Source organism: Fusarium poae, chromosome 4, assembly GCF_019609905.1.
Source record: "Fusarium poae strain DAOMC 252244 chromosome 4, whole genome shotgun sequence".
Taxonomy (NCBI): Eukaryota; Fungi; Ascomycota; class Sordariomycetes; order Hypocreales; family Nectriaceae; genus Fusarium; species Fusarium poae.
The window spans coordinates 2,390,830-2,417,844 of record NC_058402.1 but is presented as its reverse complement, the minus strand read 5'-3'; the positions used below and the strand labels follow the sequence as shown (position 1 = coordinate 2,417,844).

General features: G+C 48.0%; 10 protein-coding genes across 10 annotated transcripts; 5 read left to right on the top strand and 5 right to left on the bottom strand.

The window, feature by feature from the left end:
• Window positions 1-34: 34 nt before the first annotated feature.
• FPOAC1_010857 (uncharacterized protein) lies at window positions 35-2,334 on the bottom strand (the record flags this gene model as incomplete). The annotated part of the gene is made up of 4 exons (XM_044855245.1): window positions 35-310; window positions 368-595; window positions 649-2,148; window positions 2,287-2,334. The coding sequence occupies 4 exons, from the start codon at window positions 2,332-2,334 to the stop codon at window positions 35-37; spliced, it is 2,052 nt and encodes a 683-aa protein (XP_044702558.1).
• A 256-nt stretch (window positions 2,335-2,590) lies between these two features.
• FPOAC1_010856 (uncharacterized protein) lies at window positions 2,591-3,465 on the bottom strand (the record flags this gene model as incomplete). The annotated part of the gene is made up of 3 exons (XM_044855244.1): window positions 2,591-3,161; window positions 3,210-3,308; window positions 3,356-3,465. The coding sequence occupies 3 exons, from the start codon at window positions 3,463-3,465 to the stop codon at window positions 2,591-2,593; spliced, it is 780 nt and encodes a 259-aa protein (XP_044702557.1).
• Window positions 3,466-3,846: 381 nt separating this feature from the next.
• On the top strand, window positions 3,847-4,970 carry FPOAC1_010855 (uncharacterized protein; the record flags this gene model as incomplete). The annotated part of the gene is made up of 3 exons (XM_044855243.1): window positions 3,847-4,014; window positions 4,073-4,156; window positions 4,212-4,970. The coding sequence occupies 3 exons, from the start codon at window positions 3,847-3,849 to the stop codon at window positions 4,968-4,970; spliced, it is 1,011 nt and encodes a 336-aa protein (XP_044702556.1).
• Window positions 4,971-5,141: 171 nt separating this feature from the next.
• On the bottom strand, window positions 5,142-5,774 carry FPOAC1_010854 (uncharacterized protein; the record flags this gene model as incomplete). Its single annotated transcript, XM_044855242.1, has 4 exons — window positions 5,142-5,208; window positions 5,259-5,322; window positions 5,374-5,431; window positions 5,484-5,774. The coding sequence occupies 4 exons, from the start codon at window positions 5,772-5,774 to the stop codon at window positions 5,142-5,144; spliced, it is 480 nt and encodes a 159-aa protein (XP_044702555.1).
• Window positions 5,775-6,512: 738 nt separating this feature from the next.
• On the top strand, window positions 6,513-6,968 carry FPOAC1_010853 (uncharacterized protein; the record flags this gene model as incomplete). Its single annotated transcript, XM_044855241.1, has 3 exons — window positions 6,513-6,515; window positions 6,571-6,712; window positions 6,775-6,968. 3 exons carry the CDS (start codon window positions 6,513-6,515, stop codon window positions 6,966-6,968), a joined length of 339 nt encoding a protein of 112 aa, XP_044702554.1.
• A 964-nt stretch (window positions 6,969-7,932) lies between these two features.
• Window positions 7,933-8,323, bottom strand: FPOAC1_010852 (uncharacterized protein; the record flags this gene model as incomplete). The annotated part of the gene is made up of 3 exons (XM_044855240.1): window positions 7,933-7,994; window positions 8,045-8,230; window positions 8,290-8,323. 3 exons carry the CDS (start codon window positions 8,321-8,323, stop codon window positions 7,933-7,935), a joined length of 282 nt encoding a protein of 93 aa, XP_044702553.1.
• Window positions 8,324-8,586: 263 nt separating this feature from the next.
• On the top strand, window positions 8,587-9,237 carry FPOAC1_010851 (uncharacterized protein; the record flags this gene model as incomplete). Its single annotated transcript, XM_044855239.1, has 4 exons — window positions 8,587-8,632; window positions 8,702-8,792; window positions 8,943-9,135; window positions 9,205-9,237. 4 exons carry the CDS (start codon window positions 8,587-8,589, stop codon window positions 9,235-9,237), a joined length of 363 nt encoding a protein of 120 aa, XP_044702552.1.
• Window positions 9,238-14,093: 4,856 nt separating this feature from the next.
• FPOAC1_010850 (uncharacterized protein) lies at window positions 14,094-15,037 on the top strand (the record flags this gene model as incomplete). The annotated part of the gene is made up of 4 exons (XM_044855238.1): window positions 14,094-14,259; window positions 14,468-14,578; window positions 14,665-14,792; window positions 14,843-15,037. The coding sequence occupies 4 exons, from the start codon at window positions 14,094-14,096 to the stop codon at window positions 15,035-15,037; spliced, it is 600 nt and encodes a 199-aa protein (XP_044702551.1).
• Window positions 15,038-15,683: 646 nt separating this feature from the next.
• Window positions 15,684-20,594, top strand: FPOAC1_010849 (uncharacterized protein; the record flags this gene model as incomplete). The annotated part of the gene is made up of 5 exons (XM_044855237.1): window positions 15,684-15,717; window positions 16,159-18,283; window positions 19,036-19,127; window positions 19,338-19,935; window positions 19,991-20,594. The coding sequence occupies 5 exons, from the start codon at window positions 15,684-15,686 to the stop codon at window positions 20,592-20,594; spliced, it is 3,453 nt and encodes a 1,150-aa protein (XP_044702550.1).
• A 297-nt stretch (window positions 20,595-20,891) lies between these two features.
• On the bottom strand, window positions 20,892-26,779 carry FPOAC1_010848 (uncharacterized protein; the record flags this gene model as incomplete). Its single annotated transcript, XM_044855236.1, has 5 exons — window positions 20,892-22,193; window positions 22,250-23,603; window positions 24,054-26,443; window positions 26,496-26,623; window positions 26,680-26,779. 5 exons carry the CDS (start codon window positions 26,777-26,779, stop codon window positions 20,892-20,894), a joined length of 5,274 nt encoding a protein of 1,757 aa, XP_044702549.1.
• Between the last annotated feature and the right edge of the window lie 236 nt (window positions 26,780-27,015).

Genomic DNA, 27,015 nt, shown 5'->3' with positions numbered 1-27,015 from the left:
ATTCTACTGCCTCCTGATATCATATGTTCATGTTTTACCTTCTTCTCGCGCCGCCAGCAGCAGCGGCATCGCCTCTGTCTGCTAGAGACACAACTTCCTGAATACCTGCAGCCTCTTGCTCTTCTTCCAGAGCCACAATCTCTTCACGGCAATCCCACCATTTCTCCTCGCTGAGCTCAAACGCCTTTGCTTTGATCTCCTTGATAGGAAGGGTTTCAGGCTGAATATTCTTCCATCGTAGGCTCGTCATCAGAATCTCTTGCCACTCGTTTGAAGTACGAACGAAGAACTCTCGTCGAGTCTCAAATGGCTGTTTGACATGTTAGCAAGGTACTTTTGAATACTTGATGAAAGGCAATGGTCTTACTCTAGGGTGAGGCAGACCGTCATCGACAGATGTAGCTGAGGTCTCGGTATCATCTTCTTCTGAGGGCGTGGATGGCTCCGAGGAAACCTCCGAAGTCTCTTCTTGCTTCTTCTTGCGCTTGCTGGGAGTGCGTAGCTGTTGGGCTGCTTCCTCATCTGCCTCCTCCTCTTCGTCTTCATCGTCCTCTTCTTCTTCATCATCTTCATCATCATCCTCGTCATCCGACTCCTGCAACGATAGTTAGCCACTTTAACCTCAAACATGGGGCTCGAATAACTCACGATCCAATCCTCGACAGGTCGACTGAATATTTCCTTACAGCCATCAAGTTTTCCAAGATCAATAGCGTATAAATCATCAAACGTGAACTCTCTATCGCCCTTCTCAAAAGTGCCACCATAAATGTATAGAACATCGTCCTGGATTGCCAATTGAGCGTTGAATCTCACATGAGGAGGTTCCATGGTCACTGGCATCTCTCTTGCTGGCTTCTCGTCGTCCTGTTCCTCTTCCTTCTTGACGAGCTCAATGTCATCAGCATCGTCAAGAGAAGCACCCGTTTCCAGAGCAGCAAGTTGCCTCAACAGCTCATCCTCGTTAGCCTGGGCGCGACCACGGCGACCGCCTCGGGGCTCCGCAGCAGCCTTCTTCTGTTGGCGAGCCTTTCGCAGACCAAGGGGCATGAACCTGTTTCGCTCAATGTTCCAAGCGAACAACTGATTAAAGAACTCACTATCCATACCTTCCTCGCTGGCTTCAACATCGTGCACACCTCCAAACAGGATACCGCGGCCCTTGTGCCATGCCATGGTTGCACCAGCACGTGTAGGATTGGGAGCGTTGGCAGGCTTCTTTCGCTTTTCCCAGCGTACAACAGGGGGTGTATTAGGGCTGGCATCGGTGGCAGGCTGAGAGATTCTAAGGAAGAAACAGTCTTCGTGCACCTTGGGAATCAGAACGTTTCGTTGAGCTTGGCTGGAACCCTTGTTGCCTTTCTGCTTGACGTTGACCGTAGACTTGACACGCGAATAACCTCCATATAGAACTGCGCCCTGCTCATGCGGTAAAAGGGTGAAAGAAGATCTGGGATCTGGCTTAAGCTGCGCTGGAGGCAGCTGAGGAGAGTGCCACACAAAGTTGACAGTATCAAAGATCCACAGATCTGACAGATACTTTGTCTGGTTCGAGGTATCTTGGAATCCTCCAAATAGAATGATATACTGTTTCCAGTAAGTCATTCGATGACCACTTCGCGCAGAAGGACTCTTATCCTTGCCCTTGAACTCAATCTTTGTCCATTCTCTTGTTGCAGGCTCCAGCCTCCAAAAGTCTGAGTAATGATGGAATGTGCCTTGTTTAGGCGAAGAAAACTCGCCACCAAAAAGGTACACATGATTCGGGTTACCAGCTCTGGTCCAGGCATGACCAGACCGAGGCAAGGGAGCATTGGGTGAAGTAACGCACCGCCACTCATCGCGGTTGATGTTGTAGATGTTTAAATCGTTATAGAACTGGGCAAGAGAGCCGTTAAAGTATTCCCCACCAAACAATAACAGGGTGTTGCTATCATGAGGTGAAGCCATCAGCGTAGATGCAGCTCTCGCCCTAGGTGGTGCTTCAATCACAGTCTCTGTGATCTTGAGAAACTGCTCCTGTTGCCGTCGATACTCCTCAAGCACCTCATCAAGATCTACATCCTCAGCATCGCTTCCTTCGACCTTGGCCGCCTTGTTCTTGGCCTTCTTCTCTCCCTTGTTGGCCTGCTTAGCCGCCTTTTCAGCCTGATCATAGTCATCAGTCAACAGTTCATCATGTCATGGGTTATGGAGGGGCAGTTTTTGGAGGGGTAATTAAATAGAGGGGCAACAGGCAGGGCACCTAGGGCAATAAATAGTTGCACAAGGTATGGATGACGGCACCTTTTTGGCCTTTTTGGCATCGACGTTCTTCTTCTTGTCTTTGGCCATTTTGTGGAATATACGGCACTGTAGAAGAAATATGTCAAAGGTTGGGCTTTGAGGCGAAAACCCTGCGCCTGTGTGGATGGGGTTTATTACAAGTTTTGACCGAGTCAAAATCACCCATTCAGACTACAGTGCCAATTATATAATACACGGTGACGCTTCCTTAAGGAGGATATACTCATGGCAATTCATTATGTCTTTTTAGATTCTATATATACCTACTTATAACATGGGTTGACAATCCGTTCAAAGGGCATCCTTACTCGCTTTTCTTGGAGTATTTGCTTGGAAGGTAAGCTACCAAGGCCTTGCTAGCTCCCTCCATACAGTACTGTACAACCTCGACTTTTCTATCTGGAGGTGCCAGTTTTGCAATCTGTCGAATATCGCTCGTCCTGGGCAGGAAAAGGGCATGATCCAATCTATTGTACGCGTTATGCAAATCGTCAAGATTGTACGGTTGCATGTTGTACAAATTGAACACCTCGTCAGTGCGGTAGCCAGGACCTCCCCATGGTGGACTCGCAAACAATACTGTCTCGTCAAGATTTACTCTCAGGTCAGGGTGCAACTCTTCTGGACGGTTGAATAATTTGTCGAGATATTCGAAACTATCCCCAAGGATCCATGTGACTAAGCCGGGCTCAACACCGTACACTTTGGAATTGTTTTGAGCACAGGCGAGTGTTGAGGGATCGCGCTCGATAGAGATAACGCGACTCCAGCGCTGCGAAAGGGTAAAGGCAATAGTGTTGCCGCCTGCGCCACCAAAGACATCGATGAGAATGTGCTTCTTCTCATCAGTACCGTACATATCGTTGGCGACTTGACTAGAATAACATGAGTTTGGGGAAAGCGAATGGAGTATGAGAACTCACTTTGCTACTGGCTCGGGTGTTACACCAAACCAAGCATCGTCTGTCATGTAAACTCCATAATCGTAGAGGGAGAAGATGGAATAGCGCTGTGAAAAATACCTGAGCACGTTAGTCGCCAATGAACCGGAAAGAATGACTCTACTCACTTTTGAATATCCCACGGTACCTCATGCTTTCCTTCGTAATGGTGGCACTTATCGGTGAGAGGCAGCTCTTCAGCAGGCTTCATCGAATATCCAGAGTTTTCTGCTGCCATATTTTCTGTTGGAATACCTGTTTTTCACCTGTGAATCGAGATGATAGAATGATTCATGCTAGATAAAACTCATCTCGGGTTTAGTTTGAAAATGATGTTTTGTCGCGAGTAAGTTACAAAGTGAACTTGGACGTTGAATTTGAGCGCGAGGCTGTCTTGAAGCTCCCCACAGTGTGCTCCACATTTAGATCAGTGGGCTTGGCACGCTGCAAGGCTACCAGCGATACCTGAGCAATCCATGGTGACAGCTTGCTCAATGGCCCGCCCTTGAACTTCGATTCCTATTTCCATCTGACCCAAAAACCAAACAGCCCCCTGCCTTTTCGATCTCAAAGTTTCCCAACACTTTCTATATAGTCTGGTGCATACACTAGAAGAGCCATGTTTAATGCGCTGAATCGTTTCATATCGCGCCTTGACGGAGACGTCCAGCAGCAGCGGCAACAAGAGCGAGGCTCGTTCGGCTTCCAGGTGTTGCGCAACACTAACTTGGAGCTGGCCATCGAGCCCTGGTTCGATTTCATTGTTGGAATTAACGGGAGACCTATTGTACAGGATCATACACTAAATCTTTTCCAGATACATTTATCACTAACAATTGTTGTAGGAGGACCCTGAACCTGCTCTCTTCAGCCAGGAAGTGAGGAACTGTGCGGGCAGCACAGTTACCCTGGGGCTATGGAGTGCAAAGGTATATGACCTGCCTCTCTTCTCAAGTCCATGCGTCAGTAGCTGACAATTTTTAGGGCCAGAGAACTAGGGAGATTCATGCTCCCGTTGCGCCAGACACTGCATCCCTCGGCCTGTCTTTGCAGTACGCCCCTCTTGCTCTTGCTGCCAATATCTGGCATGTTCTGGATGTCCCGGCCAACTCGCCCGCTGACGTCGCCGGTCTTTTGCCGTACAGTGACTATATCCTTGGCAGCCCCGAAGGTGCGCTGTATGGAGAAGGCGGCCTGGGCGAGCTCGTCGAGGACTTTATCGGACGGCCGATGCGCATCTGGGTTTACAACAACGAATACAACGTCACACGAGAAGTCACGATACAGCCTAGCCGGGATTGGGGTGGTCAGGGTGCGTTAGGATGTGTTCTTGGATATGGCGCTCTTCACAGGATACCACCTCCTCTAAGTGAGCCTGTTGATGCCCCTGGCGAGACCATGTTTGACGGAGCTATCAACGAGAAGAGCGAGGATGTGTTTGTGCCTGTTGTTGCAGGCTCAGGACTTCCACCCCCTCCCACAGGAGACTTCCTAGTGCCTGCTCAGATGATAGGCAACGCCCCTCCAAGTGCCCCGCCAAGAGGAGGCAAGAAGAAAGAGCGCCATGGTCATGGTCCCAACCCATTAATGGATGATTATTTCAAGGAGGAGGAAGAGAAGAGTCGGGCCGTGGACAATGCGCCGTCAGCAAGGAATTCACCAGCACCCCCTCCACCAAAAGCAGGCCCTCCCAGAGACTCGCCCAAGCCAGAGGCTCAGGTCAATAGCGAAGAAGCGCAATGAGTAGACGGCAAAATAGGATGTGTTAATGATTCCCCTTTTTAATGATTGTTCTGTTCTATTCCTCCATCTATGGGTAAAGCTTTAAAAGAACATCGTGGGCGGTCGTCTTGATCGCACACTACCTAGCAGGCCCTCCAATTCCAATTGCATCGAATCGCCTTCAGCACGACCCTAGTTAATGAAGTTGATAGCAAAGATATGCACCATGACGCTGACAGTGACATACTCGGCGAACGACCTGTTACGCTGTTAGTTGCCATTTCGTTTCCGACAAAGATAAAAACAAACCTCTCAGGCGAAATGTCTACGCAATCAGTAGGAACTGCCTCGTTTGTTTGAAGTCGCAAGCCAACTGGAACAAATCAATATCCGTAGTCTCGAGCTATTCGCTATGGAAGCTTACCTGTGAAAACGAACTGTGCTACCGTCACACCGAAACCGGACAGGAAAGCGTTGAAAGGCTGGAAGAGTATCAGTATTTGCAAACTTGAACGGGAGTTCTTTGATACGTACGAAAGTGCCGGCAATGGCACAGTTGACGAACTGGATTGCACCCACAACGACTAGGTACACTAGAAAGATATCAAGTAGCATGATACGTTGGGGAGTTTCATTGATGTAGTGATTGTAGATAGTCTGGGGGATCTGGTCCCACTGCACATCGGCTCTGGCGTCGCTCTTCTTGGGAAGAACAGGCTTGGTCTGCTCAGGTGCAAGAGGGATAGGCGCAGTAGTGCTAGTACTGGCCTGGGTGGTGGCAGCAGTCGCGGAGGTGGTGTCGCGAGCGTTCTTTTTCGGTGCCATGATTGTGGAGGGTGTGGATTCTGGTACTGTTCGGTATGTAAATATTGATTGTTTGCGTGGATAAATTTGTCGATATCGCGGGGGTTTGATGATGTTTGATTCGACCTAGATGTTCGTGTTGGTGGTTTTGGTTTGTTTAATGGGCAGCAGCCAGAGATGGAGAGCTCCCTCTGGACACGAAAGCTCCAAATTGTAAAGATACATGATTGGTTGAACGAGAGCTAGAATCCCGGGGGAAGGCCCACTCTGAGCCTCTAATTCAGAAGGTACGTAGGTCCTAGAGGGTATCAGAAAAATTGACCTCTGGCAGCATGAGAAACAAAATTAGAAGGTCAGAGCATCCCTCTTAGACCCCAGTCTTTAGACTGCTTATTTTCGTATCCTACGACTTAGGAAGCCAATGTTTCTGCTACCCACTACCATCGCGGGTTAGGGGGGTTTTTAAACATGCCCAGGTGACAAAATTAGGCTGTCGACACCATGTTAGCAGTACCTACATAGTGTATTAAATTCTAACATCATATGCGTATTCTAGACAGCCAGTCAACAGCCTTAAATTGTCATCTGGGCATGTTTAAAAACCCCCCTCTTCCCCTATGGTAGCTTCTCTAGGTACATGTCGTCAATGGCCGAGAGCTCCGCAGCTTCTACATATAATAAAAGGCCAGGCTTGCTGCTTCATCATCAAGGTTTCAGGAACAATTGAAATACTAAGCCTACATATTATCATTCCACAAAATGGTATGTACTGGGCCCACCAAATATGCACACATAGCTTGCTGATCTATTATCAAAGGCACCTGTCACCGTCAATTACCATGACCTTGAGCTTCCTGCCTACATTATGGGCGCGGTGGTAGCAGGCGGAGGTATCATGGGATACGCCAAGTCACGATCTGTTCCTTCCATCGTAGCTGGCTGTACTGTTGGACTTCTGTGTAAGTTTTGAGTTCTCTTTTGCCTAGCTGCCCTGAAGGAAGGGGCTAACAATTACTTGTAGACGTCCTAGGTGGTTACCGTATCCAGAACGAGGAATCTTATGGAGTTGAGCTTGCCTTGCTCGCGTCGGTCATTCTTGGAGGCTCGGCGTTCCCTCGAGCTCTTCGTTTGAGGAAGCCTGTCCCTATTCTTCTCAGTGTCATCTCGGCATTCGGTCTCTTTACCTTTGGCACTGCTCTTCGAAGAAAGGTTTAAGTGAAACAAGGAATAATGTCATTCGGGCGAGATTGACACATGGATCATTTCACAACTGTGTAGGTGGCGATGAATAACATAGCTGTTACGGATAGTTCGAAAACATTCTATTATACAACATCTGACATACAAGTCGGACCAGGCTCTATACTGAAGAGGCTGAAGATGTCAAAATCCTATCGATGTTCAGACCAAATCCATCCTCGTCGTTGACAGCTTTTGAACGTGTGTGAACGCCGACAGATTGCTGTTATCACAATTATTGATAATTATACTATAGATTCAAAGAGTAAAGAATTACAGGTTATATAAACACATCCTGTAGCAAGACGTTGGCGACCATAGACCAACCATATCGAAATGATGCTATGGCATTAGAATTGAAGGGTAGGAAGCAATAATAGGCCGACCCGAACCAATAGACTGCTATTAGATTTTGACAACTATTATTTCCCCAGTAAGTCACTTACTGCGAGCCCAACCCTTAGGCAAAAAGAGAATCTCTCGCGCAGAAAGGCCAGCCGCATAGAGAAGATTCCTACGATAACCCAGCCCCAACCACAAGACATTGCGTCTTGACAACAAGTATCACAAAAACTTCCAATAGTATTAGGCCAAGTGCCAATATGAAAGAGCTTGATGTAGAGTTATTGTCGGTTGAGCTATGTCATATCCCTGACGTGATTGTCTTGAGTGACGCCCTAGCTGAAAGCAATCGAAGGGCGTGTATCATCAAGTTCCCGTGGTTAGTCTGACTCGAAAACTTTTCCGTAACAGTAATCTAACGAGTCTTCGAAATGACCTTTGAAGCCTTATAAGCGATGACGGGGGCCATATGGTGGCTGAACGGATCGCATCATGATAATTAATACTTGTATATCGTCGATTATAGGTACAGTTCGATTATGGAATCCATACGCCCGCCTTGTGAATCGATCATCCGTAACGCCAACCCATGTGTTTTTCATAGCACATATTGAATAGAATCGACCGTTAACCCACTATCATCGAATTCGGAATCGTCGGCTTCGTGTCGTGAGGTTTCGTCGTGTCTCTCATTTACAGTCCCAACTCACGCTGTTGCTCCTTGATCTTGTCACGCTTTGCGCGAGCGGCATTGCGGTTCTCGGCCTGCATCTTGGATCTCTCAATCTTTAGACATTCGTTGACCCTTTCCTTGGCAGTATTGCAGCTTCCAACAGCCTTGTGCATGAAGCCCTGGGCATGGCACTGCTCGAGGGCGGCGATGACCTCTTCGCACGCTGCAATTGACAATTAGTAAAAGGCAGAGAGAATTATAAACTATCGAGTTTCGCTTTACCTAGGGCGTTCTTTGTATGGAGATGAGGATGCATGCTTATTTCGAGATGACTTATTTGTCAGAGTTATTATGTAGAAGGACCCTGAAAGAAATCCGAGGATCGCCACAAGTTGATGGGAAGATTGAAGATTGGGGCGGCGTGCACGGACCAGGTGAGAGGTTCCAGCACGGCCGGGCAAGCTTTTGGAGGGGCATTTACTCGCTTACTTCATTTGATAGTAGTGAACAACTTTTTGATATCTTCATCTAAAACAAAAAGAAGCATCGGAAGAGCTGAAACCCACGACTCTTCTCAATATGTCTACAGCAGCTGCAGGTCAAGTGCCTGCTAAGAAGCAGCAAGGTTGGCCTTTACCCCGCCCCCTCACAACCTCTCAGTAACTTGTTGCTCACTGTCTATTCAAAATCTCAGATCTTCAAGTCACCTATTCCAACTACAAGAACACTCTTCAGCAAATAGCCCAGAGAATTGGCGATATCGAGCAAGAAGCTGAAGAGCACAAGTAGGCACCCCGATCTCAGTCACTGTCGTCAATTTCACCTTCAAGTCTAAGAAAGCATGACGTCGGTGTGGCCAAACCCATCTCTTGTCATATTGCTTTACAGAATCTCATCATGTTTTTGTTATATTTAACTAACTAAATCTTGAGCAGGCTCGTCTTGGAGACCCTAGAACCCCTTTCTGAAGATAGGAAGTGTTTCCGTCTCATCAATGGAGTACTCGTCGAGAGGACAGTCAAAGACGTGGTCCCAGCCCTCAAGACTAACCAAGAAGGACTCCGCAAGGTGTTGGAAGATTTAGTGAAGCAGTACAAGACGAAGCAGGATGATCTTGAAAAATGGAAGGTAAGTTGGCCTTTACGGAAGATGGTTTCGTGCTTTGCAAAGAGGACAGATGCTAACAGCAACGTACAGAAAAAGCACAATGTGCAGGTTGTACAGCAATAATGAGATTACGAGGTCAGAATTGAACAAAAGGGTTCCTGTCATACAAGAACACATGGGCCTTGTTTGAACCACTGAAAACATCATGATTTCTGCAACGTGGACGTTGAGAATACTGAATACATCACATTTGACAGGTGTTTTACACGAGAAAACTGACAACTTTCCTCTTATCGATATTCCTCGGTCCAATATCCTTAATACTTGATTCGCCTTAATATAGACGGGCTAGACGGGCCTGTTGATTGCTGACTTACTGTCTGTCAGACGCCCCCAAATCCAGGCTGAACAGGCAACGCGAGGAGTAAAGTGAAAAGATGGTGTAGGTGCGTTGTACATTTTGCTGCGCGCTGTGGGGGGTTTTGGCGGCAAGGGCGTCTCCATACCCAACCGCATTGAGGCCCTGGGCTCAAATATGTTGACGTGCAGAGCACAAAGAGACAACGTAGTGCAGCGACATGCAATGCGAGACCAAAAGGGTGGACATGTATTTGTCTGGACAAAAACCTTCCGACCGACGAGGCTTACCCACCGGTTGCATCAACTGTACATGTATGTCATGTTCGAAGAAGGGGCAGCGTTGAGGAGACTACAAGGTGCATTAGGACAACGATGTTTCTCAAAACCTGTCGCGCATCGGATGTCTTGACGTATTTGATGCTCCAGCATCATGGTATTTGGATTGCCAGGCAAGCTGCATGGCAAGCGAGAAATCAAAGGATCTTTCATATGGTATGATGTACAACTGGCGTCCTGTCATATGTATACAACGCTAGCTAAGATTACCTGTATAGTCCAAGTGATCTTCACCGAGATCTAAAAGAGTCTGATCGATATGGAGCAGTCTGCAAGTCATCCGTTGCTGCCTTTGTTTCCACGTCTCTTGTTCATGTTTATCGCCGTCCAACAGCGTTGATACTTATGCACTCAGCTTTAGTAGCAGATCGGCTGTTTACAAGCGAAAACACGATGGAAGCATCTGACTGGCTGCTGTTACGTCCACGTCCCCTCTTCCAATATAGGCCTTGCGGCACAGTGATGGGTTAATGATCTATGATATGCAGCCTGTCTCCTCAAAAATAGGCTTCCAAGTCAGTCCTGATGTGTTGAAGCCCAATCAATTTCGATACTCGGGGCGACCGGGGATGACAGCATACATACTAGTTATGTCAAGACAGCTTAGTAACAGAAGTCGACGACTTCATATGTACAACCTTAAAAGTAAAAGATCGTCAGGCACTGCCATTAAATTGCAGCAATAGATGATATGTCGTTTTCACATCCATACTACGAAGGAAGCTGCTGCATACATCATCATTCTTGTGCTGATTCGACCGCCAAAAGACATGTAAGCCTCAGTAACTCTATCCGTCTTCATCGGCGATTCACATGAAAGTTCTCATCTCCAGAGTTGTTTATGGCTTGGCTAAACCGACAATTGTACTTTCGGGGTATTGGATGGATGCGTTGGTTTTCAACTATGAAAGTGCCCCAAACCCAACATGGATGTCATGTTACCTACACTGGAAATCCGTTCATAGCAACTGCAGTAAGCCTCGGCTGAAAAGAGCACTCACGTTTTCATTATCATATTCAACTCTTGTTCTGGGATGCCAACCACTAATCTGCAAAGACCCGACAAGCCGGGACCAGTATCATCTTAGTTAGCTCAAGTTTACCAATCAAAGAGCTTGCCTCATGGGGCCTCTTTGTTTATGTGCTTTCGAACTGGTTGGCTTGGAATTTACCCTTTAGGCTCAGGGCTCAGTTTCTGGCTTGGTTTGAAGTATAACTCTGTAATTCACGGGATCTTACAGGCTGCGAGATGCAAATGAGGCCCAGAACATAAGAGCAGGCTGCATACTGATGACCCAGCCCAGCCCAGCCCAGCCCCAACAGCCTGGGTTTGACAAAAAAGTGTGGGAGTCTAAACTGTTTTTCTTTCTTTTTTGACAGGTGGCTTGACGAATGGTGCTTGCCATTGTCAAGAAGACCAAGAAGAAAAAACTAGGTCATCCATCATCTTGTTACCGCCCAGATGGGATTGATCGTGACCGGTCAAGTGTCTGATACGCCAGTGAGTGCTTGGATTCGAACGTCATTTTGAGGAGACATCAAAGATGGGGTCATTTTTGCAGATTGTCAGTAGAGTATATCCTGATCAAACAAAGTGCAGAAGAAGGCCTCGTTGAAGGGCTTCCCCTAACTCTATAGCAGTCGTCGTATTGGGTGTATTACCTGATACACGTTTTTCTCGGCCAGTACAAGCCATCGCAGCGCAGGATGGCACAGTATCACTAGAAACACGGGCTTCTTTTTCGTACGATTGTCCTCCCCCGGACGGACGCAACTGCAAGGCCAAAGAGAATTTGCGACACACCGCCTGAACCTGGGGCCATGTTCATGTGTAATGTAGGTATGTACTGTACCCTTGAGTTGGGGAGTGTTTGCAGCAAAGGCCCAGCCAGTGCTTTTAGCGGCTGAAGGAATCAAGGAAACGAGCATGTTGATGGTCCATCGTGCGAATATTCCTTGCTCGGATCAGACGGGATGAATCTGGCGGTGTCGAGTTTTGCAGAGACACACAGAACTATAGTGAATGAATGGTGATGATGTTCAGGATATTTTGATTATTATCACACTATCAGATTTATTATTGCTGTATAAAAGTAATTGGTGGTGGTTGTTTTGATCGAGGCCCGTGCTATGAAATCATTGTCCGTCACTGAAGGCCTCAGCTCAATGAGGCTAGTTAGACTAGAAGCGGCCCGCATGTTATCGATAACAACAATTAGGCCTTAGGTAGGTAGTTCTTACTGGGGACCTAGGTACGGATACTGTTAGCCTTCTTCTCCTCAGGCTATCAGAAAAAAGAGTACTGGAAACGTAAAGGACGAAATTAGTAGGCCAGTTTATGCTGCTTAGACTACAGTTCTTAAACTGTTTCTTCCTTTCTTAATATCCTAAAGCTTAGAAGCCAACTTTTCTAGCACCCTCTAACCTACTAAAGTACCTACTGTAGCAACCAGTAGCTTAGGCTTTCAGCCTTGGCATAATAGGAAGGTACGTTTTTGTTGGTACCTGCTAATAACGCGAGCTGTGAAAACGAAACATGCACTTACCTTAGTACCTTAGTACTAAGTTACTAACCTATTAGATCCCAATCTCTGGCACTTGTCTTCCGGACTTTCATCTTACTTTAACCTTTCCAGTATTGACTCTTATTCTGGATCGCGTCTTATCTTGACCACCATTACGCTTCTATACGCACTAATCGCCTTATTTGCTTTATTGTGCCAGCTACAATTCCATTAAACAATTGTAAGTAACATTTTTCCCAGCCAACAAGCCCCACGCCCCATAATATGCACCTCAACTGCGACCACAAGCGAACAACTCAGACACCCTTTCATTGCTCCTCACACTCACACTCACCCGTTCAATCAATCAATCGCAACCGAGGGTATCTTAACTCACACCTCTCTAGCCTCGCTCCATCGTCCTGTCAGTAGGTGCAGTAGCTTTTTGTTTCCCCTGTCTGTGTGCGAACCCTATCGATTGCGCGCTCCATCAACTATCAATCAGTCACCCACCCGTTGATCCAGCATACACACGCCCCTGCTCAATCCTCCCTCTACCTATCCCTCTCCGTCTGTTCCTGACGCGATTTGGAACGTTAGACCCTGCGGCTCACAGGAATCTGGAGATTCATTGGAGCTGCAACTGGATTTGGCATTGGCGAACGAGACGCTTCGCCATTTGAATTCCTCGTGTAACCCAGTCCTTCTTCAAGCTCCGTACCCGTAAACCCTTCGCACTCCCTTCCGTCCTATGCCAATCGCGACCCGAATCTGCACCGCTCCGTCCCCGTTGATTCGATCCTGAGACGCTCGCTTTGGCACCGGTGACGTCCTATTTCCCTGCGTCAAGTCCTGCGCGTAATTTGTCTTCCTGCGCGTATCCTTTGCGTTTCCAACGCGTGTGTTACAGCTTTGTTCTTTTCTTGTTCTTGCTCTTGCTCTTACTATTACACGCGTCGGCTCTTGCCCTCAATTTGTATGCATCAGCCGTTACTGGCCGGCCTCTTTGGCTAAGTTGTTACAGACAGTTCTGTTTCAACCTTTTTTCCTACTACACAACCCAATATTGCGCAACTTGTCTGCATGCCTTGACATACATACTATACGCTTGACACTCTACTGGGAACACACACTTGTGTACGTATCTACAATCATGAAATTCTCTGCCCTGCCCACCTACCTACCTACCTGGGCCCTTCTTTGGATCTCGAAGTGTCCCCGCCTTCATTCTGCTTGGCCCTTCATCGAAAGGGTCCACCCCCTCCGTCCATCATTGTCTTTCACCTCACCTTATCTAGTCGGTAACAGAAAAGTTGGCCTCTTAAGCCCCAGGGTACAAAAACAAGTAGCCTAAGAAGCATAGGCTAAGTGGCATAAACTCACCTGATAATTTCGTCCCTTATGTTTTCAGCGGCCAACTTTTTTGATACCCTGAGACTCACCTTCAAAGTCCACATTTACCAGTCCTTTTTCACACACACACACCCCCATCATCTCCATGTGAACAGCGTCATAGCCCAAGATCCCGGGCCAGGGACCACCTGCATGAGCGACAAAGAACCTTACCGTCGCTGCAATCGGGACTTTTTTGACTAACTTTTGCGCAGCACTGCACTGCAGAGCAGGAACAAAGACCCCTCTACCTCTCTTACACACCCTAACGCTTGCAAGCCTTACCGTCTGCGACGTGGCCAGGGACACATCATCGCGAGGCCTAGCTGTGCGAGCCCGAAATCCCCTTTGACAAAGGACGCTAGCAGCCGCTGCAGGTAGCCAAATATGTCGGATTCCCCCCAATCCCCTCCCAAGGAGGTTGACCAAGGTGCACCGTCACCCGACGACGAAGCACAAATGAATGAGCAACAAGACCCACAGTCCGCAAACACAGCGGGTTACGAGTTTGAAGGTGTAAAGGAGCAAGACCGCTGGCTCCCTATAGCCAATGGTAAGTCATCTATCTCTTGAGGCATCCCAATATGATTTGTTCGTTCCTTTTCTGCGCGAGCTGTTCAACGCCCCAGCCCGCTCAGCCGTGCATATCTGGATCCCTCTCATGTCTTGCGATTCGTCCTCCAAATCCCCTAGAGCGTCTCGCGCCTCAAAGGCCGACAGAGCTGATGAGCTTGATGCTAATATTCGAAACTTCGCTCCAGTCGCTCGCATTATGAAGAACGCCCTTCCCGAAAATGCCAAAATCGCAAAAGAGGCAAAGGAATGCATGCAAGAATGTGTCAGCGAGTTCATCTCCTTCATCACGAGTGAAGGTGAGTTACAGGCCCCTTTATCTTACCGAGACTTGCAGCTTCGACAAATCCGAATCATGTCTTGTGCAGCATGCTAACTCGCACAGCATCGGAAAAGTGCCAACAGGAAAAGCGCAAGACAGTCAACGGTGAAGACATTCTTTTTGCCATGACGTCCCTCGGCTTTGAGAACTATGCTGAAGCCCTCAAGGTTTACTTGAGCAAGTACCGCGAAGTAAGTCAAACGGCTCAAGTGTGGCCACGCATACTGACTCGCGAAAACAGCAACAGAACCAATCCAACCGAGAAAGGGTTAACATGGACAACGGACAGTGGGGTTCCGGTACTATGATGGGTGATGCCAAGGCTGAATCTGGCGCCGGCGAATTTGGACATGACGGCAACAGCGTTGAAAGTGGTGCTGACCCCAACTACATGTATCAGCCCGGGCACAACGGTAATGCCCCTGAAGGTTATTAGGCGGACTGAATAACTTGATGGCCGCATCTTTGAATAATGCGACGATTGAAGCTGTGGACGAGTCTGGACCAGCAGACGAGACAGGCGAAACCTCATCTCATACGATGAGCCCACCCAATGCAACCAGTGTCGACCAGGATGAAGTTGACAAACAGATCATCGATGTCGCTCTCACCTAAGCGTATCCGGTGTCATAGAAGCCGACCATCTCTGTCTGAAGCTAGACAACCTTATGGGCCACGTCGTATTTGTATGATTGATAATGGAAAGAACAACCCTGGAACGCTGGGAGAGGGGGATGAGACATGAAAACGAACATACATACATTCTACGAGGAACAGAACAGCTGCCTCCTAAACGTTAGGGTAGAATAATAAACGGCCTAATATGATCTAAATGGCATAAACTGACTTACTGATTTCGTCTTTTGAGCCTCCAGCGGCCAATCTTTCTAATACTCCAAGGACAGGATAGAACGAACTTAGGTGGTTAGTATTTCAAGATAGAGGTTCTAATAGCCTTATACTTGTGTAGGCAGCCAGTGGGGTACCAGAAAGGCTGACCTTATGAATCTTCGGGTATCAAAACCAACAGCCTAAGAAGTCTGATCTAAATAGCACAATCTAACTCGCTAATTCCGTCCGTTATGTTTCTGAAGGCCAATTTTCTGATGCCCGTTCGTGCGTTCATAAAAGCTGTAGTTGCATTTAATGTGACGCAATGTACAATAACAATTCGATGTGGAGTTTAGTGGAAACAACTAGTCTCGATTGGGAAGAGAAAGGCACGTGCTCCTTGAAAATCGTCAAAATTGGGACCCTTCGGAAAATGAAGAAAAAAGTTATCCAGCGCTTAACTAAACTTTGAGGTTCAATCTTCTTTTACTACCGCCACCTCGGGAAAATAAAAGAAGCATTGTTCACTTCCATCACCTCTATTCAACCAACAGTCGTGCTAATGAGACATGCATATTATGACTGGTAATTTCTGCCATCCAATATCCCAACACATCCTTCAATCAATGATTATACCTTGAACATTCTCAGACATTCACGGACCCTTCGCTGTTACCTGAGAGACGCCACCACTCTTGATCGAGTCAACCCCCTCATCCCATCGAGCCGCAGCGCACAGCGAACGAGACATCATCGAGTCCTCAACACGAAGTGCATTCATGCGACCTTTTACTCCGACCACCAGGAAATTTTCTGGTCCTGCTGCAAAGAGCTCGACGCCCGTCCGCTCCATTCTCAAGCCTGCATCTGTCTTGGGTAGGAGAAAAGCCGAGGATGCTGGTCTCAGCGACCCGATCGACGCCCCCGAAAGTCTCACAAAACGTCGCAAAGTTTTGTTTGACGATATCCGAAACGTGACCGTGACGTACGAGGTTGGGAAGAGAACAATGGACATGGTGAAGCTTGAAGTCAGGACTGCCCTCGAGGAGCACCTCAGAGGAAACGATGGTCAGTATGACACGCTCAAGGAACTCTTTGCCAGCGACAAGCAACGATACCTGCCCCCTGTCGTCGGGGAAGAAGATGATACCCTAAAACCGCATGAACTACAGGTCTACGTCGTGGCTCTCACTGGATGTGTTCCCATCCTCAAAGACAGGGCTTGCAACGGCCTTGTCAAGACCGTCCTGAACTGCTCCTGGCTCGGCCGTGACGATGCCTTCGTCAAAGTTTTCACACATTTTCTCGCTGCCCTAGTCAGCGCCCAGGGTTCTTATCTATCGCCCGTTCTATCGATGATGGTTGAGAAATTCACAGACAGTCGATCCGACGTGTGGAGTGTCCCGGATTTCCCCGAGGTCAACCGCGAAACAATGCGCGATAGACTGCATCGCACATTGCAGTATCTGCTCCAGATGTTTCCATCCGCCGTTCCCGTGCTAAAGGGCCTCCTTGGCTCCAAATTCCCATACCAAGACGGGTCAATGCGAGTCCATATGAGCTACGTGAATAACTTGCTCCGCGTCAAGGATTACCTGCCAGACTCGCGCGATGAGGTGTTTGATCTCATCCTCAATCGAGTAGTGAAGATTGACTCCCAGATGCAAGTCGATCTGGAAGATGTGGATGACGAAAGGACTGCATCCGTTATGTACGCACTAGAAAAACAACTGTTTACAGCGGACTGGGAGAAGGACAACGGCGATGACGACGATGATAGCGATGCAGAATCGGTCGATAGCGACGATCCTGATTACGACACAGAGGCCGCCAAGATCAAGTTGATCAAGGAGAATGTTGAAAAGATGGACGCCATGTTGGACACCCTTTTCCGCGTGTACACTCCTTATTTTGACAACCCAGGCTCTGGCGTAGCTTTCGACATGTTTACTGTCTTGTTACGAGAGTTCGAGTACATGGTGTTGCCCACCTACAAGTCTCGGCACACCCAATTCCTCATCTTCCATTTCGCCCAGATGCATGAGCGTCTTACAGATGCATTTTGCGGTCAGCTTATCACCACTGCTTTCAAGAGTAACACAGCCAATTCCACTAAGCAGGCAGCTGCATCATACCTCGCCAGTTTTGTGGCCCGTGGCGCTCGACTTCCTGCCAACTTGATTCGCACCATATTTGGACTCCTTCTTCATCACCTGGACATTTACCGCAAGAAATACGAACCCCTTTGTCGTGGACCAGACCTAAGGCGATTCCACCCCTACTACAGCCTCGTCCAGGCGACACTTTACATCTTCTGTTTCCGCTGGCAAGATCTCATTGTCACGGCGCCGGAATCCGCGGACCCCGAAGACCCTGCGTCTTATATTGGCCAGGAGATGGAGTGGATGGGAACATGCAGGAGGGATCTATCAGCGCAAATATTCGGCAAACTCAACCCACTCAAGGTCTGCGCACCCGGCATCGTTGAAGAGTTTGCCAGAATAGCGCACCGCCTCAATTTCATGTACATCTATCCTCTGATCGAAAGCAACAAGCGTATCCGTCTGTCGCAATACTTGACGGCGACTTACTCAACAGGAGGAGCTCTTCGAGATGCTGGGTACGACATGCAAGATGAGAGCTTCCACCAGTTGGACCCTTACTTCCCGTTCGACCCATACCAACTGCCAGTCAGTAAACGGTGGCTGGAGAATGACTATGTGGAATGGAAGTCAATAACAGGACTGAACGCGGAAGATGAAGACAGCGACGATACGGATGAAGAGGACGAGCCCGAAGAGGAAGAGTTCGAAGACAGAACCTCGACAGACAGCGACGGTGATGACTACGAGTAAGGTTCTGATGAGCAGATTTACGATGAGTATCGATTTGTGATTTTCACCAGCATGGAGTTGGGGTAGTCTGTTTGATTTTTAAAAAACGGCTTTAACTAGAACCGAAGGATTTTGATGAATGTAGGAATCTTTGGAGTTGGGGCAGCCATGACTTAGGGAGGAGTTAGAAAACACTCTAGACACTGAGTCTTGAAGACAAAGGAGAAAAGAAAAGTTCTATGACCCAAGGACAAGGACTGCGCCTGTGACCATTTTGTCTGTTGCGACCTCCGAGGAGGTGTTAGAGATTTGTGACGTATATTGCATTACATTGCATTAATGACTGAGTAAGATGGATGCAATAAATCCGAGATGCCACCCGAATTAGGCATCAAGACTATGGTTTATAATAATAAAACTGCCTTGTATCCCTCCTTTCTCCATCGTCTTCTTCATCTTTTATAGTTTATATGGTGAAAAGACGTAACTCGGGCTATTTTTAGCTTTCTTCTCCTACCTACTTACCGAACAGGCGGGACATATTCCGCTGCAGATTTTAGTCCACGTTGTCTTTGCTTACTCACCTCAAACTCAAAATCAGTCCAACCAGTTTGAGAGTCATTAAAAGTGGGCAGAGTCTCGGAACTTAAACATTACTACATAACAAAAGGTGGTCCAGCGGCGATACTATCACATCTTGTAACATCATGGCGAGTTCAGATCCAAGTCCTACAGAAACTAGGCCTTCTTTTACTCAGTTTCTGAAAAGGACAAAGCACAAAGGAGTCATCTGTGAAGGGCCCGAATGTGCTGCTGCGCCGCAACGGAGAGGACGGAAGAGTAGGGGAGTGAGCAGTGAGTGTAAGTACACTTTATTTTAAGTCTGGAGTTGCGACATTAAACAGCCATATCTTCCTTACTCTTTAACTTTAAAGCGCCCATAGTTGAGTGCCCATACTATTCTATGCCCTTTAACTTAGACGCTATCCACAAGACATCCAGCACTGTCTCGGATTCTCCTCTCACTATAAACGCTCCAGTTGACTAAGACAACAACTAACACGACCCCAGCACCTGAGAATAGTAGCGAGGCATCACCTGAGAAACCTCGCAAGTCTCTCACCGCTACTGAAAAGGCAAAGCTTCGCCGCACCCAAGTCCGAAGAGCTCAGATCCAGCACCGGCAACGCAAAGCAGAGTACCAGAAGCAGCTCGAGGTCGACATCACACACTTCCGTGAACTCATCGCCCTGACTGAATTCGAATCGGAGCAGCTGAAAAAGGACAACACGTCCATCAGAGCCCTCCTTGCTAGCCAGGGCATCGCGGTCCCACAATGCAAATCCGACCGCTGCTCAATAAATCATCGTGTCACGAAAGATGTTGTTGCTGGTCGTGATGATGCTTGGGTTGATGAGGCGTTGGGCGTGAGGCAAAGGACGGAGGATGTGACCTCGCCGCAGTATGATGATGACGGTGGAGAGTTATTCGCGGATGTCAACGTCGACGATATTATTGTTACGCTCAAAAAGGACGATTCCATGGTGACGCCTGCTTTTAGTATCCGGCCCAACGATTCAAGTACCAACGCGACAAGTCCTCCATCGCCGCCACCAGATCTGAATCTAACCCCCTATGAAGAACAAAAAGCCGTCAACTTCATCCTATCGTGAGTGATATCTTCATCTTCAAAAGTACCGTCCATATTCGTTAACCCTTTATAGCCTCGAGCATATCTGCTGGGATCACTTCTTTGTCGGCGATTACCCTTCACATTCTCATCTTTCAAACGATGAAGCAAAGGGTCACACTCTCATGGCTTCTTCACTTTGCATGGCTAATGCCCCATTCGACGTCTTTGGTGATCGCAAACTCATCTCATCAGCAACATCCTGTCACAACCGTAGCAATCTCGGCCTGGATCCTTACGTACCTCCCGTTCACCTGGAATGGCCATCGCCTCGGATATCTCTCTCTTCACTCTACGGTCTTGCACAAAGTCTCAACCCAGGAGACCTAGAAATCACGCCCGTCCAAGCTTGGTTCGAGCTTACCTCCCGATTTGACAAGAGCTTACTGCTAGAACGACTGGACCTACTGGGCGCGGAACTAGTGGGAGTTTCCAAGTGTTTGGAGTTCGGAGCTGTCATGGAGAAGGATTCTTTCGAGAGTGTCGTGGCAAGAGTATATGGAGGTACCCTGGAAGAAGCCATGGCTTCTGCGGCTTTGCTCGATCAACCGCCCAACGTTTGTAGTATTGCTTCAGGGGGTACACGAGGCAGTTGCTTAGCTACTCCAGCAGGTTTTGTGGGATATGCTCAGGGCTGATGCTAGTGTAAGGCGTTGGCTCATCGAGGTCCAAGCCTTTGTATTTCTATTTCCTTTGTCTTGGTTTAAACCATTGGACGTAGTTGGTGGAGAAAGCCCATAGGCGTAAACATGGAGGTTTCTGATGGCGAGTTTGGATATACCAGCCCCAGGGTCATTGCCCTTCATGGCACTAACATATGGGGATAAAGATTCTTTCTTTTGTTTAGATAGTATTAGCTTGAACAAATATTCGCTAGTTGAGAGCACAAGCTTCTCTATCAAATCTATTTTCGCTTTTATAAACGCGCCCTACTTCTATAGTGCCCTAACTATACTTTGCTCATCAAAAAGATCATTTAACAAGCTTGAGACGCATGCCTCTTTGTCGACGCGTCCCATGGCATAAGTAGACTCAAATGCAAAGATGCTGAGCTGTCCAAAGAACGGCCGGAGCACCTTGGCCACCAATTCGTCCTTTCTTTCAAGACCGACATCGTCATTGATGCCTCCTGGTCCGAGTAGCGGCCTTCGAGATGACCCCTGTACCACTGGGTTCACCACCGAAGAGGAGTGGAATTTTGAAGCAGTCACAGTAGCTCCGAGCTCGTCGGAGAGTTCGTCAACGAGAGCGACAGGCTGATAGGTTGATGGCCTATATACGGCGTCGATAGTGTCAGTGATAAAAAGCCACTCATGAAGCTGAAAATCGTCTGGCGCAACGCAAATCAGAAGATCCAACAGCTTGCAGGCTTGTAGGACCGAAGCGTTGGTGTAAGTATCGGAAGCAGTACTATTGTCGGCCGCAGCAACTGAAGATATAGCTGCATGGATCTCAGCGTTTACTACCGGCCATAACATTCCCAGATGAATTGCGCTGGTTCTGAGAGCAAGAGCACGGAACACCATGTAGATATCTGCTCGAGTGGTTGATGATGGCGACGATGTCGACGAGGCACCAAGAAGCTCAGCCAACTTTCCAAATATGTCCGACAAATCTGAAACAAACGCGTCTTCCGAGCCTGCGAGGATCAAAGTTGCAATTCTTCGAAGATTGAGTTGCGTCTTGCGGTCAGCCTCGAGACGGGCGGACGTTGCACCGACACCAAACACAATACCAGCTGTTGACGGAGCGTTGATGCGACTAACAATTTCGGACATCTTTTCTTTATCGGTAAAAGTCCATTGTTTTAGCAGCGGTAGCCAATCGTCCTTCACCAAGTCTAAGTCCATTCCGAAGAACTTCACATCATTGAAGGCGTCTCCCACATCCTTCTTCCAGTTCTTCTGGTTATTTTGTACTCTTGATAACTCATGGAGAAGGCGCATGGTGTTCTGGGTGACTATCTCAGGGAATCCCTTGGCTCTCAGTGTTGGCCCGATGACATTGGTCGAAATAGTTGCCGAGGCTGAAAGCACTCTATCAGGTTCAACAAGAATCTTTGCTAATTTAGGAACGATCCCAGCCAGAATAGAAACAACATCATCTGGTCCATCGCCGTATCCGTTGATAGTGTTGCCAGAATCGGATTTAGGGATGCCTCCGCTTGACATTGCTGGGTCAGCAAATGCAATCGGCCTTGTAGTGAATAGAGCAGCAAGCAGACGGATGAAGGTGTCCTGGAGTAATGTCAGTAAATAGTTCGTCAAGTGGATATGTCAAGGTCGTGGCCTACCCCTAGTTCTTTTCTCATTCTTCTTTGTTCTCCAAAATTGGTATTGTCAACCTTTTCTCCTAGAAGAGCAGCGAATTCCAGAAGATTTGGCAATGTCTGCCGATGCGGGAATGGGTTTGTTAGAAGGTCCTTTAGAAAAGCCATGCAATCCTGCCAAATTTCGTCCATAGCATCGTCATCCAATGTTCGCGTGTACTCCACTAGAAACTTGACGAGATCAGTGTCCTGCAGCGAAATTGTCATGGTCGACTTTGATGTGGGATCGGCGTTCCCAGCACTTGTACGGCGGTAGATGGCGCCGAAGAGAGCCGGAATACAGTGTTTTGGTCGGCATGCCTCTAATGCCGATAGCATGTTGAAAACCTGGGTGGGTTCTCCTTCCTCAGTCGACTGCTTCCAACTAGCAATAACAGTCTCAAGACACTCGAGGCTCTCGGCAGCAAAAAGGTGCTCCAATAACCTTCTAGAGCGATTGCGCATGCGCAGAGATGTATAGTTGAACGACCCAAAAGAACCCTGATCTTGTTTATTTGAGTCATCACCCTGACCCCATGTCCAGATCTTGTAGCAAATGCGAACCGCATCTTGAAAGGCCAGATGGACGGTCAAGCGGTCGTTTGCTGTTGCGCTGCGAGATTGAGTGTTGTCTGACTGCCAGACATTTGATACCATGCTCCCAAAAAGGGATTGGGGCTGGTCCGGACCCTTGACGACCTGTGTCCGAGCCTCTTCGTTCAGAAGTCGCTGATGCGCTCTTGCTAGAACTTGCTCGAGGCCATTAAGCAGAAAGATCAGTGTAGACTCAGGGGATTGCTTCTCACTACCGATGGAGAGAGCATTCGAGTAAAAGGTTCCCCTCAAATTGGCAAAGGTCGTGTCGATTTCTTTGCAAAGGGTCTCAACTAGAGGGATGACTACCTGAAAGATGGAATCCGAGTACAAAGGCAGGCACTCAGATACGAAAGCAACCCAGCTATCGAGGACTGGGCGGCTGCTGGGTGAGCTGAGACCATCTTGAAGGCATTGGAGAAGTTGGGGCGGCGGTGTTGCAATTGGTCGAATTTCCGGTGCTGAAAGTGACGGGCGACTTCCTCGAGGATCAAATGTTGACAGTCTTCGTTCAGAAATGGGAGACGCAGGTGCTTCAATGGGAGCAATGTCTCGAAGCTTTAGTGTATCATATACTGCCTCAAGCAAGAGGACCTGCACATATGCATCGGAGCCTTGAAGCGACTTTTCAAGTCGTGCGATCAGCACGTTCTCAAGGTGTTGGGCTGACAAGTGAGCAGCAAAGGGGCTATTGAGAAACTTGTGAAGGAGACTAAGAGCGTAGCGGTAGAGTTGATTGGCACGACTGTCAGATTCCTGTGTGACTGTTTGGGTGGGATTCGTCGTTATGCATTTCATGCACGCGTTCACGAAGAACTCCTGTAATGTCATCTCATGCTCTTCACCTCCAGCTGGTTTTTTTTTCTTCAGAATGTTGTTACGTATGTAGCTTATAGATGAGGGACTTACAGCTTATTTGTATGTGATGACCATGGAAAGAAACGTGCTTGGATGCCAGCACAGTCCAAGAGATCTCCCCAGCACAAGCCAATATATTTGACAGTGTCCGTAAGTAGTAAAGGGTAAGATCCAAATCTTCGCCGTCAGAGAACGATGTTGAGACTTGATCGTTTTTCACGTCACTTTGTGTCAGTGTTTGCAGAAATGGTATCTCAGACAGCTTAGAAACAAATATCAGAAAGAGCCTTCGATATGTTAGTCAAGAAGCATTCTCCGTAGGAAGCACGATATTTACCGATCAATGCCTAGCATAGTATTCAACCATGACTTCACCGTCATGTAAAGTTGGGTCCGGTCATCTTCCAAGGCGTCGAGTATAAGGAATATCGGCTGTGTGAGCATGACTTCATAATTATCAGCCCCGGCAAGTCTAGGAAGGCTCTTTATATCATGGATCGGCGTTTTTGAGCCTCTTCGTTCGGCGGGGGCGTTGTCTTGGAGGGTGTGCGACCATAATACACTCAAAGCACGACCCTTGTCTACAGGCTCAACACCGCGAAAGCGGGAGGTATCTTGTGCAATGATAAGACTGGACAGCGCTGCTTCAATATCGCGGTTGGATGTCGAGAGAGCTGACTGCAGTTGCCACAAACCCCTAACTGCTTCCACGTGGTACTTTGGCTCAGATGCCGAAAGGTATATCCAGGCATGCCGTACTAGAAGAGGTATCAGGCTTGAGAGTTGAGTTGTCTCGATCCGCTCAGCGTCGTATAGCTGAGTTGACAGCTGTAAGATGGCCGAGAAGGAAGGGAAGGCCATAATGTCTGGTTGCTCCAGAAGGTCATGCATAAGTTTCAGTAGTTGTTTCTCTTTGACTTCATATGTCTTGGGAGTCTTGTATACTGCATGAACGAGCAGTCTGACACAAGCGTTGAGGTCAGTTTCAGACGACCCTAGATCTTGACAGACAAATTGAGCAGCCTTGTCCAGAATTGTCTGACCTACGATCAAGGCACTGAATGGCGGTGGAGACGCCTCTATATTACCCTGCTCATTGACGTAAAAGTTCTGCGACTTTTCCAATATCTCGCCATTAGAGGGCAGGACCGAATTGCTCCTCTCATTTTTTAGGCCTTCTGTGGTTTCAGGAAACACTCTTTCTGGTATAAGGTCCAAAAGCGAGAGAGCAACGCTCTGTGCCTGGCTCAACAGTGAAAGCAGTTGTGAATCTGCGCTGCCGTGCGTTAATATACGTTCTTTGAAGTCCTCTAGCATGGCTAGAGCGGTCAGACAGCATAAAGGAGCATGAATAGTGACCATTTCTTCCTCTCGGACGTTGAAATTAGCCAAGATAAAACTGACTAGCGCAAGCTTGTCTTTCCGCTCGTGTGCGCTGAGAAATCCTGGGCCCAGAGCCTGTGCAAGAAGTCCGGCGATTTCACCATAGATGAGCCCGCTTTCAATGCCGTCAAAGAAAGTACTGGCGCTTGGCAAGATTTCGTTAAACTCTGATTTGCTTGCGGCATGATCTTTGAAGTGTCGCACACTTTCAATCATAGGAAGAAAGACTTCAGGTACAACTAAGCCACCGATTTCCCACCTATCCATCAACGAGAGACATATTCTATAAGGCTTGGCGCGTTCACTGACAGCATTATGAGAGCTGCTCTTTATCATTTGTAGTATTGCTTTTGTCAAAGGGCGTAGTCCAAAATCCTCGAAATAATGAGTTCTTGAGACTGCAAAGCTGTGTTGATCTGCAGGAGGACTGCTTGGAGTCTCGCTACTGTGGTCATGTTCAGTTATCGGTTCAGGCCCCAGCAGCCACGTCCAAAGGCGTCTGTTCAAGCTCATTTCACGTCGAGTTACTACACCAACAGCGGCTTTGAGAAGCAATTCCAGATCATCGGGTTTAACCCGCGATTGGATGACATGCGCGTTCAGGGGGAGATGAGAAACCAACAAGTCCAAGAAGCCACGCTGAATGAGTAACTGCTCATCGGATAGACCACTTGCAAAACACCGCAGCAATAGGCCCGGCTCTGGAGACGTGACGACAGTGGCAAGTTTGCTCTGGGTGTCGTCATTGGTGTTGTTTTGTGCTGTCGCTAAATTTTTGTCCTCGGGGGCAGCTTGTGGCCCTAACGGTGGCAAGAATCGTATCAAGTATGCGAGTGCACCAGAGCGACGGCTTTGGCTGGTGATGGAAGCTAGAAAAAAGCATTGCCAGAAGAAGGTATCGCCCGAAGAATGCTGTTCAGTAATCTCTTCGCTGTATGACGGCCTGGTGGCATGCTTGAAGCTCTCGACTAGGCGCAGTGTCCGTTCGAAATCCTCACTTGTCTCTTCTTCTAAGCCAGGAAGCAGGGCTAGAATCATGGATTTCATTGCTGGGCGGAGTGATCGAGGGTCGATACCGAGGAAGTGTCGTTCGAGGAGGTCGAGATATGGTGCCCGTACAGACAAGGAAGCGAAGGAAAGGACTGTAGCTAGTCCTGGCAGATATAGCGGAAGATCTCTTGATAGACCATCTTTCCCAATAACTGAGAATACCAGATTATACAATTCCAAAGCTTTTTGATGCACGCCGGATGGCAAAGAAGGGTTGAGACATTGAGAAAGTCGTTTCGCGACAGTCGCCTTGGATGGAATCGTATTGACTGATTTTGGACGAGCTTGCAAGGCCTTGGGTCGGTCAGTTGACAGCCATGGAGCCGGGAGGGTTTGGTTAACATACTTTGAGAAGCTTGTTTAGAAAGGATATGTAGTCGGCCCATTCTTCTAGAGCAGTTTCGAATAATACAAGTGCTCTGTCCACTCCGTGGGCATATTTGCGGTAGGATTTATCCTTGATGGCATAATCCTCTACTGTAAGTCAGAAACTGGAACAATTATCTACAAGAACAGAAGCGCATGCATACCTTCACCGAGTTGGTTCCTCCATTGCCGTGGAATGGGGGAGTCTCGGCCTGAGCTCTCTGGGGAAACTGAGCGACGGCCGGATCCGGGCTCAAGAGCCATGGCTACTGAATGTTACGGTTGACGACGAAACGAAGGACATCAGGTTACTTTCAGTAATGCGACAGCACCAAAAGGCATCGCTGAGGGGGTTCAAAGAGCGTGATAGTGCTTCTAGCAGCTCAAGGACGAATAGTCGTGATCACAGGCAAAGCACATTGATGTAATGGAAGGCTACGTGGAGCATACATGTAGCTTCGAGCTGCACCCACTGAAACACCCTGAAGAACAGCGGAGCT